This window comes from Nanorana parkeri, unplaced genomic scaffold (genome assembly GCF_000935625.1).
Source record: "Nanorana parkeri isolate BGI_ZX_2015 unplaced genomic scaffold, ASM93562v1 scaffold686, whole genome shotgun sequence".
NCBI classification, from domain to species: Eukaryota; Metazoa; Chordata; class Amphibia; order Anura; family Dicroglossidae; genus Nanorana; species Nanorana parkeri.
The window spans coordinates 647901-658162 of NW_017306954.1; the positions used below are offsets into that span (position 1 = coordinate 647901).

At 47.4% G+C, this 10262-nt stretch overlaps 1 protein-coding gene across 4 annotated transcripts in view; it reads left to right on the forward strand.

The window, feature by feature from the left end:
- Positions 1-8711, forward strand: part of RHOBTB2 (Rho related BTB domain containing 2) — a 44911-nt gene extending 36200 nt beyond the window's left edge. For all 4 annotated transcript variants that reach the window (XM_018563700.1, XM_018563703.1, XM_018563702.1 and 1 more), the window contains 5 exons: positions 323-441; positions 3493-3643; positions 5920-6008; positions 6147-6252; positions 8142-8711. In XM_018563700.1, the coding sequence (XP_018419202.1) occupies positions 323-441; positions 3493-3643; positions 5920-6008; positions 6147-6252; positions 8142-8347 (671 nt within the window). In that variant the 3' untranslated portion in view covers positions 8348-8711. The remainder of the gene's footprint in view (positions 1-322; positions 442-3492; positions 3644-5919; positions 6009-6146; positions 6253-8141) is intronic.
- Positions 8712-10262: the final 1551 nt, after the last annotated feature.

Genomic DNA, 10262 nt, shown 5'->3' on the forward strand with positions numbered 1-10262 from the left:
CCCCCATGCTTCCTGATAGAGGCGGTCATATGGGGCTGATCTTGATGATTAGTCAGCAATGTTATAATAATGGACCCCTGGTGTGTAGTTGATCTCTCCCATTGTATCGTCACGTCACTGGCACTGGATTGGCCAGGCAGTGTAGTGGACGGTCTCATGAATTTTATACATTGAAGTTGCTGTATGATGCATCTTACCCATAATTCGGATCAATGAGACATTTTTTCAGCTTTGTGTGATATAATCTGCCTTATTGTGGATGGGATTTTCACTTTCTTGCCTTCTCTGCTGTCCACTAATCCTTTCTTCTACCCTCCATCAGATGTCACTTTCTTGCTGGATGACGGAAGTATAAAGGCCCATAAGCCTCTGCTGATCTCCGGCTGTGACTGGATGGCCGCCATGTTTGGAGGCCCCTTTCTGGAAAGCAGCACGGCTGAGGTGAGCTGTTGCATGCCTGTGGATTCCAATTAAAATAAGGTTATAATAATTATATAATAGTCAACTAGTTCTCGGAAGACAATTCATTTTCGTGGATGTTCAATCTATATCTAGCAAAGGGCGCGTCAGAGCTGAAGAACTGGATGAGGGTGGAGGGTAGGGTTACCAAAGTTCTTGAAAGTGACTGATGGATGCTCATAATGATTAGGCTCATTTGCTGGTTTGTGGTTCCCTGGGGTGCAACTCAGTCACGAAAAAGTATTGGGAACTTCAGGAGACAGTCAGTTGCATACGGCAGCCACAAACATTTTTATAAGGCAGAGATTTTGAGCCTCCGGAGACAAAATAGACCCAGAGAATCAGAGCTCAGGTGTTATTTCTAGACTCATTGACTACCTGGCTCTTAGGACTTGTCCAGAGTTGTGACTGTTAGTAACACTTCCCATTGACCTCACTCCTTTTCTTCCATTCAGTGGAATTCTACCTTCATTAGAATTTGTACTCAACTTTAAGTGAACCTGTCATGGCCACCATTGCATCAAATGAGTTCCTCTGTGCCCATGCAGGACCTTGGATCTTAGGCCCAATCTTCATGCAAAGCTTCGACATTTTATTTAACCACTTCCAGCGGGTTCATGTAAATGTACGTCCTCCGCTGGAAGTGGTTATACCAAGAACACGGCTGCTGCTGCAGTCATGTTCTTGGTACCGTTTTATACAGCAGGCGATTGCTGTTTACATACATGTTATCCAGAATCTATACAGGTGCCGAATCGCTTGTACGGTGCCGTGTCCCTCTCCCCCCCGCCGCCGTTGGCCTCCCTGGGCTCCACTGTCCCCTGTGTGAGCCCGGGACTGGCGTGGTGGGTCTCCCCTGATGGATCGGAGGAGAGATCAGCGGTTTCCAGCCGCTGATCTCTCTTCCGATCACTGGACCCGGACGTGATGTGCATTACATCACTTCCGGTGTCACTGGGCACATTGTCCGTCTCTTAGAGCCAGGAGAAGAAGCTGGGGAAGCAGATCTCTACTACGTCAGCTTCTTTGGGGTCCCTAGGTGACGTTAGGGGTCTGAAAGACCCCTGATGTCTCCATAAAGAGGACCTGTCACATTATATTTGCTATTACATAGGAGGCTTGTTATCCCCCTATGCAATAGCTGAGTGTAAATTAAATCGATAAATGGTCACCCGCACTCCAACTTGATGCAAAGTCAATATCTTTTATTGACTGAGATAGTGTCACATTTAGAGCCGCTGCTGCCATAAATGTGACACTATCTCAGTCAATAAAAGATATTGGCTTTGCATCAAGTTGGAGTGTGGGTGACCATTTATCGATTTTGTACTATTGGCGGAGGCATCTGTGGTCGCATCGGCACCCGCCCGATCTTTGGGTTTGTTTCCGGGTCAGGAGTGTGGTGGGATATACCTTGGACTTATTTTTAATGATTCACCTTGGCGGACATGACGGGTTCACGGTAAGCCTATGCTACCTGCCTTGACGAGCTCCTCAAGGGTTGTAATAATATGCCTTCCTGGAGAAAATGCCGCTGCGGGCTCCTTCCAGTGCTTGGCATCTAAGCAAAAAGCCTAGGCATTTGGTCACAAAGCGCTGCGCAAACTGTTGGCGCTATATAAATCCTGTATAATAATAATGATCTCTGATGATGGGAAGGATCAGCTAACCGGACCATTCAACTTCCCCTTCAGCAAGGAATCATAGAGGGTGCCCGGAGCAGTGTTTTGTCCAAGAAATATAACAATTTCAGCTCTTCCATCACTCTTCATTTACCCTTCCCAGCAAGTCTGTCAACATGCCTTTAAAGCGTAGCTAAGCTCATAAGAAAATATTTGATATATTGCAGCGTACCGGGCTTTAGATGTGGTGGCCTCATTAGTTTTATTTTTTGGGGCTTTTTTCCTTTGTTTTTGCCTGGTGATCCTGCCAGCAACACACTTCCTGTCTCTGGGTGAGAACACTCACTCACTGTACTTTATCAGTGGAGGAGCAGTTATGGTTGATAGTGATAGTGATGGTTGAGTGGTTTGTTTGAGGTGGAATAGGCTTCCCTGAAAAGATAAGTCTTCAGGGATCGCCTAAAACAGAGCAGGAGACAGACAGAGCAGGAGATAGACGGGCAGGTTGGGGTAAGGAGTTCAAAAGTATGGGAGAGACTCTAGAGAAGTCCTGAAGGCGAGCATGGGAGGAGTTGACGAGGGAACTAGAGAGCAGGAGGTCTGGGGAGAAGCAGAGGGGACGATTAGGGTGATACTTTGAGACAAGGTTTGAGATATATCCAGGGGCAGAGTGGTGGGTGGCTCTGTGAGTGGTTGTTAATATTTAGAATTTTGCCCTTTGGGGGCCTGGAAGTGGAGGGATTAGCAGAGGGGGGTGGAGGATGGAAGCCAGTGCAGGGATTGGCAGAGGGGGGTTGCAGACACTGAGCGGTTGGTTAGGTGAATGAGTCTGGCAGCAGCATTCATGATAGACTGAAGGGGGGAGGAGCCTGTGTAGAGGTCGGCCAATGAGGAGGGAGTTACAATAGTCAAGACGAGATATAACAAGGGAGTGGATGAGTAATTTTGTGGTTTCATTGGTGAGGTCTGAGTCAAGGATGACACCTAGGACCCTGGCATGGGGGGAGGGGTGGATGGTTGTGTTATCAATCTCAATGGAAAAGTTGGGGGAAGGTGCACAAGGGGGAAGAAATCTCATGAACAATGTAACAGATAAGAATGCAGCACAAGCAGAGAGTTCTCAGCTGACAAAATATCTGGCGGGATCAACGGGTATTTTTTCACTTATCGAACAGATTTAACCAAACCCTTTCCATGATGCATCTAAATGACCAAATCGAGCCAAATAAGATAAGTTTATTGTCGGGGGTTACATGCCCTTTAAGGTATTTGGGTACGGGTATACTTCAGATGGAGCTTTGCTGTTTGCCTGTATACAGGATATACACTCTGTAACAATATATATGGCTGCTTTGTCCTGGGTGGCCTGCTTCTTCATCTCTCATTGAACGAGGTTGTTCTGTATCTGCAGGTGGTGCTCCCCTATACCTCTAAGGCCAGTATGCGTGCGGTGCTCGAGTATCTCTACACTGGGCAGTTCACCGCAGGACCTGATCTTGACCCGCTGGACCTCATCATACTGGCAAACAGGCTTTGCCTGCCACACCTAGTGGCCCTGACAGGTAAATGTTGTGTTTTATGCTGGGCAAGGGTAAGGGGCCCATTCATGTGCTTAAGGCAGCTGATTCATTTACATACGCTGCAAATGGACCAAAAATTGGCCAAGCACCATGTTTTCCACCTGTAAATGTAAATCCGGTCATTAAATGTGGCAGCTTCCTGCGAGTCATTTCACGCTTACTTTCAGCAGCTGCAAACAACTCACAGTCAGAAAAAAAGCAGTTACGGGTGATTGTTATGCTGATTGGGATTCTGCTACTAGTCAGCATAGGAGGGGCAGACATGTGTTATTCTTCAGGCCCCTGGTGCCCAAAATGTGGCCCACTGGCTATCTGTGAGCAGTTCGCCGTGTCCTGGGCTGGGTCCGCCAACTGTTGAGCGCTTTTCACAGAGCAGCAGGGTTCCAGCATCCGGCATTGAAACTAAGCCGCCGGTGCTGTGAGGCGGAGGGATCTTCATCTGACGGTACAAGTATAGTCCTAGCTGGAAAGGGGAAAGAGAGAGAGCAGCACAGGAGTGTGTGATCAGGTAAGCAACCACTTACCACCAATGCAGGGGGGCTAAATAATACTGTCACTAACCACCAGTGCAACAAGGGGATCATAGCACTGCCACTGATGCCATTGCTGGGGGTTATTGCAATCACTAATACTAATGCTGGGGGTTATTATTGCAAACACTAATACTAATGCTGGGGGTTATTACAGTCACTAATACTAATGCTGGGGGTTATTGCAATCACTAATACTAATGCTGGGGGTTATTATTGCAAACACTGACACTTATGCTGGAGGTTAATTATTACTAGGGATGCACCGATACCAGTTTTTCGGTATCAACTACGATTATTGATATTTATCTTTTTTTACTCGCCGATTCCGAATACCGATACCAGTACTCGCGGGAGCATGGATCCTGCTTCCCAACCAATTAGGAAGCTGGCCGACGGGTCATTACCTGCCACCCAGCTTCCTGATTGACCAGGAAGCCGGCTCCATGCTGTTTGGCCAGCTGAAAGCTGATTGGCTGAGAAGCCGGCTTCCCGGCCAATCAGGAAGCCGGGAGGCGGGTCATTGCCAACCAGCTTCCTGATTGGCCTGGAAGCCGGCTCCATGCTGTTTGGCTGGCTCAATGCTAATTGGCCCGGAAGCCGGCTCCATGTTCCCTCGCGGCACTGCCGGTCAGAGGAAATCTCCCTCTGACTGGAAGTTCGGGTATCGGAGGTAAATATCGGAGCATTTGGGCGAGTACACAAATACTCGGTATCGACACCCATACCAATATTAGTATCGGTGGATAACAGCACTGCCACTAGTACTAGTATCGGTATCAGTGCATCCCTAATTATTACAGCCCCTGACATCAGTGCTGGAGGTTATTATTGCAGCCACTGACCCTAATGCTGGGGGTTTTATTTGCAGACACTGACCTGACTGCTGAGGGTTATTATTGCATCCCCTGACACCAATTTTGGGAGTTACCATTACTGCCACAGACACCAAAGATGGGGCTTATTTTTCTCCCACTTGCTCTTCCATGTGTGTTACGGTACACTGGAAAAGATGCAGCAGGTATGCTTCGTCCCGTTCATTTTGACTTGGCCGTCTAACGCGATTCAGTGCACCTCAACACGCACAAGCGCACTGCCATTATACAGCCCTCTGGAAGTGTCAGGGGCCACATTTAAGGCCTACTATAATTTTCAAGTTGGCCACCACTGCTCTAGGCACGCTGCCAGGCCACAGAGGGGGCACCTGGATAAAACCTGCTTTAAAATGTAAATAAAAATGAGTCCTTTTACTGATTTGCATTCAGTTACTCTGAAAGGGTCTCAGTCACAGATCACATGGTGACCACATGACATTGTTTTCAGGTCTTTCCACAACAGGCAATAATGTATCATTTGTTTATTATCAGCATTAGCAGTCAGGGGAAATATTAATCTCTAGTCCTGTGTGCCTCTGGGAGTGATCTCTGTGGCTGTCGCAGTCTTGCAAGGCCTCATGGGAGTTGTAGTTCCATGACTCCCGTGTGCCTCTGGGAGTGATGTCTGTGGCTGTCGCAGTCTTGCAATGCCTCATGGGAGTTGTAGTTCCATGACTCCCGTGTGCCTCTGGGAGTCATGTTTGTGGCTGTCGCAATCTTGCAATGCCTCATGGGAGTTGTAGTTCCACGAGGTGGAGTGTTGAGGTTGCCCGCCCCTGCTTTATGAGACAATGTACGGCTGTCAGTATTGGAGTTTTCTGGTCTGATCTTTTGTATGGTTGTTCTGTAACAGAGAAGCACACAGTGTCGGTGATGATGGACGCCTCCCTGAATAACAAGGACATCGATGGAGAAGCTCTTATGTTACTAGAGGCTGCCCAGGTAAATGATTGCATGTTGTAGCCCAACTCCTCATAGTGTGTCTATACACTAACAATTGATTCTGTGCTTCTCCTATCTCATCCCCCCTGAATGTTGTACCCTGACCTCTTCCACACCTGTGTCTTCTGATCCCTATAGTTCCATGGTGCTCTGCAGCTGGCAGCCTGGTGTTCACATCACATCTCTACCAACTACAACCGTGTGTGCAGAAAGTTCCCCCGGGAAATCAAGCTCGTCTCCCCTGGTGAGTGATTTGGAACATCTACCCTGATAAACATCCATAAAAAGTCCCTCAGCAATAAAACGCTGCGAAGACGGGGTGGTAGTAGAAGTATTTTATTTATTGATATATTATTCAGAAGAGGTGCACCGAAAACTAAACCGAAACTAAAATAAAATGTCAGGACGAAACCGGAAATTATTTTTAATTTAACCTTTTTAATTTCTTTTGAATACTGAGTGTTCCTGTTCATTCATAACATGTGGAGATAGTAGGTTTACTGTGTCCACAATCATAAATGAACAGGAAATGATGTAGAGGACTTCCTGTTCATTCATAATTGGGGAAACAGTAAACCTACTCTGTTCTCAATTATTTACAAACTCACTGATCGCTGAGTGCTTGTACCTGCTCTCCATGCTGATTCGCTGTCACAGGAGGCTGAGCTGGTGGTGCAGGGAGGAAAGTTGGGTCTAATTTGACAGCTGACTCCTCCCTCGGCCACCCGGCCTCCTGTGACAGGTGACAACTGCCTTCGCCCCCACACCGCTCTCCTGATCTGTCACAGCCATGGGGGGAGGAGAGCCTCATGTAACACGCCAGCCGCTCACAACGCTCTCCTGCCCGCCCCGCTCGGCCTCCTGTGACCGTTTCTCTCCTCCCTGCTGGACTCTGCACTGTGTCAGAGGGGACACAGAGCAGCGCCCAGCGGGTAGGAGAGAAATTAGAAATGCACCGGAATTTCGGCTGAAAGATGGTATTATCAGCATTTTGCCCAATGTGCCATTTTCGGACAATATGTTTTAGCGGACTACATTTTGGTACATCCCCTAGTATTTTGTGTATTTTGGGTAGACAGGTCAAAAATGTCCCAGCTCTGGAGTAGCAGCTGCCAATAACAATAGGCGGCAGCATGGATTCATCCAATCACACTGGATGAGGGAATTGATGCAATTCTATTGTTTAGCCCTGTAGCCATGTGTGGTCAGTTCTACTCTAAACTCTCTGAGTGCCCAACATGGGACATATGTATAGGGATGAAAAAATTGATAACAGGCTTACTTGGGAGGTTACCACACCCATTTGTTAAAGCGAATGGATGGTTGGCGGAGGGTGCTGCTGCTGGTCGTCCAGGCATATGCGGTGGAACGTCCCATCCCGCTTAGCTCCCTGACATCACTGGTTGCCAGGAGCTTGGTGAGACGCCATTCAAAGTGTCCTGCTCAGCTCCCTGGCAACCAATTACGTCAGTGAGCTGGGCAAGAAGCCGGACAGAGTGTCAAAAGTTGCTAAGAGCTCTTAGCAACCTGGGATGCTGCGGCCGCCCCTCTGCCCCGCCCCCCCAATGGGATGCCCTCCCAATGAGATGCCACCTGAGACAGCCCTGCACAGTCACCAGGCTAAATATTGCAGCTCTTGCAATGCTTCCAGCACTGCGACTATGAGAGCTGTGGCTCTCATACACAGAAGCCATACTGTTGTTTGTCCTCCTCTCCTCTTCCCTTGGCCATTCAGAGAACACCTTGTATTCTGTGAACCAGTCATAGAATACAGAGGGTTCTGTGAATGGACAAGGGGAGAGAGGGGCGGACAAAAACACTGCAGCTTCCTTGTATGAGAGCCACAGCTCTCATAGTGGCAACAGGCTAGAACGGGCAACAAAAGTGGATTTTTAAGCCAAATTTTGTTTGAAGGAGCTGGATGGAAAGTTGTCAGATAAACAGTGACTCAGGGGCTTTTGCCTCTGCTCTCTACTGCCATGTGCCCATCTACCCCAAGAGAAGACAGACTTTCTCCCTCACAATGTGACCAAGGAGAAGTGGAGAGGTATTGGAGGAAACATATAATGCATACAAAGGATATACTGTATGTAGTAACTGTATGGTATTTATTGTACATTATTTTATCTTCAGAGAATCAGCAGATTCTAGAGACTCAGCGATGGCCCCCTGTATGGTACCTGAAGGAGGAAGATCACTTTCAGAGAGCTCAGAGAGAACGTGAGAAGGAGATGGCTCTGCACCAGAAGAGACAGCCCAAGAGACGCTGGTTGTTCTGGAACAGCTCCAACACAGGATCCCCGGCATCCTCTACTACTCCCTCCTCCACGGTGGGTTAGGGCCTCTTACCACGGCTCCAAAATCTCCCTCTGGCAGCTATGAGTGCAATCTGAGAGTGTGTCCTGTGTCTAATTCCGAGTGATTGTGAACAATTGTTTCTCCTACTTACTACATAAGGACATTTTACAAAACATATCTGGATTTAACTCAAATAAATCCGTATATCTGTAAATAGAATTCCTGAGCAATGCAACCTCAGCTAGAATTTCAGGAATGTTCTTCTACTATACACATACTTCTACATTATCTATATTACAGCACCACTTATCCCAGACAAGCCCAACTTGCACAGTATCATCACTTGGGATTATCCATAGGCTGACAATTCCAAACGCAAGTCCATAGACCGACAATAACTAAGGCAAGTCCATAGACTGACAAATCCAAAGGCAAGTCCATAGACTGACAAATCCAAAGGCAAGTCCATAGACTGACAAATCCAAAGGCAAGTCCATAGACCGACAATAACTAAGGCAAGTCCATAGACCGACAATAACTAAGGCAAGTCCATAGACCGACAATAACTAAGGCAAGTCCATAGACTGACAATAACTAAGGCAAGTCCATAGACTGACAATAACTAAGGCAAGTCCATAGACTGACAATAACTAAGGCAAGTCCATAGACTGACAATAACTAAGGCAAGTCCATAGACAGACAATTCAAAGGCAAGTCCATAGACCAACAATTCCAAAGGCAAGTCCATAGACCAACAAATCCAAAGGCAAGTCCATAGACAGACAATTCAAAGGCAATGGTTATGTCCATAGACAGACAATTCAAAGGCAAGTGCATGGACCAACAATCACAAAGGCATCTCCATAGACCGAGAATTCCAATAACAAGTCCATAGACAGATAATTACGAAGCCAAGTCCATGGACAGAAAATTCCAAAGACCAGTCCCAATCAAACACATGTGACAAAACCTAATTGCCCAGCCACTCCAGAGACAGTATGTAAGGTGATGATTACAAATGACAGACAATTAGCCTTACTTGCAGTTCAGTAGTATACATTTTATTCAAAATAGGAGAAGTACAACATGGTGAAGCATCAGGTTTCGGGTTGCCGTCTCCCTTCGTGTCAATCACACCCGGACCCACATAGACCCGATCCTGGGAGGGACAGGTGCTGCATGTAATTGTGCGTAGCAGCCTCTTCCTGCCTACGGGAGGATGAGGTTGAACACAGTTACATGCGCGTACCTTAACCTGCACAACCATTTGGGTCCAGGTGCCTGCACTTGTACACAGACAGTGTGTGTCCAAGTGAGAGCACCAGACCCACGCAGATGTGCAGGTTCGGGTCTGCGTGTATCCACGTGCAGTTGCGTCCTCCCATAGGAAGTACAGGCTGCTGCACGCAATCACATGCAGCACCTGTCCCTCCCGGGATCGGGTCTCTGCATGGGCGTGCAAATGAACCCTTCATCAGATGCTCAATGTTCAGCACTATAGGTCTCGGTCAAACTCCAGGTATATATAATGTCATCACACTTCAGCCTCTGACTATGGCAGTGCCTCAGCCTGAGCTGGTTCACTTTGCCCTCCGGATGGTTGGGCATGCCAGCCCTCTGCACTAGAAAGTTGGCGCACTCACTGGGTAGCAGATTTTACATACTAAATCCGGCCCCATGACAAGTACAATCAATAGGATTTATATATTTACAAGGTTTTTATAATGGCGTCCACAGCCAAACATGCATGCAGCGGTCTTACCTCTGGCGGCGGCTGGCGATATTTAATCCAAATATGAACAAGAGAATTATCAGTGTCATTTACCTCCAAACCAAGAGATCCACACTGCTGATCATCATTACTTTGCTTTTCCAACACTGATAATTGTATCTGAAGCGTAATTACGGCAAGTCAGCCACAGTGCCCGGTGAAGAGGACAGACAAATGACCTCAAT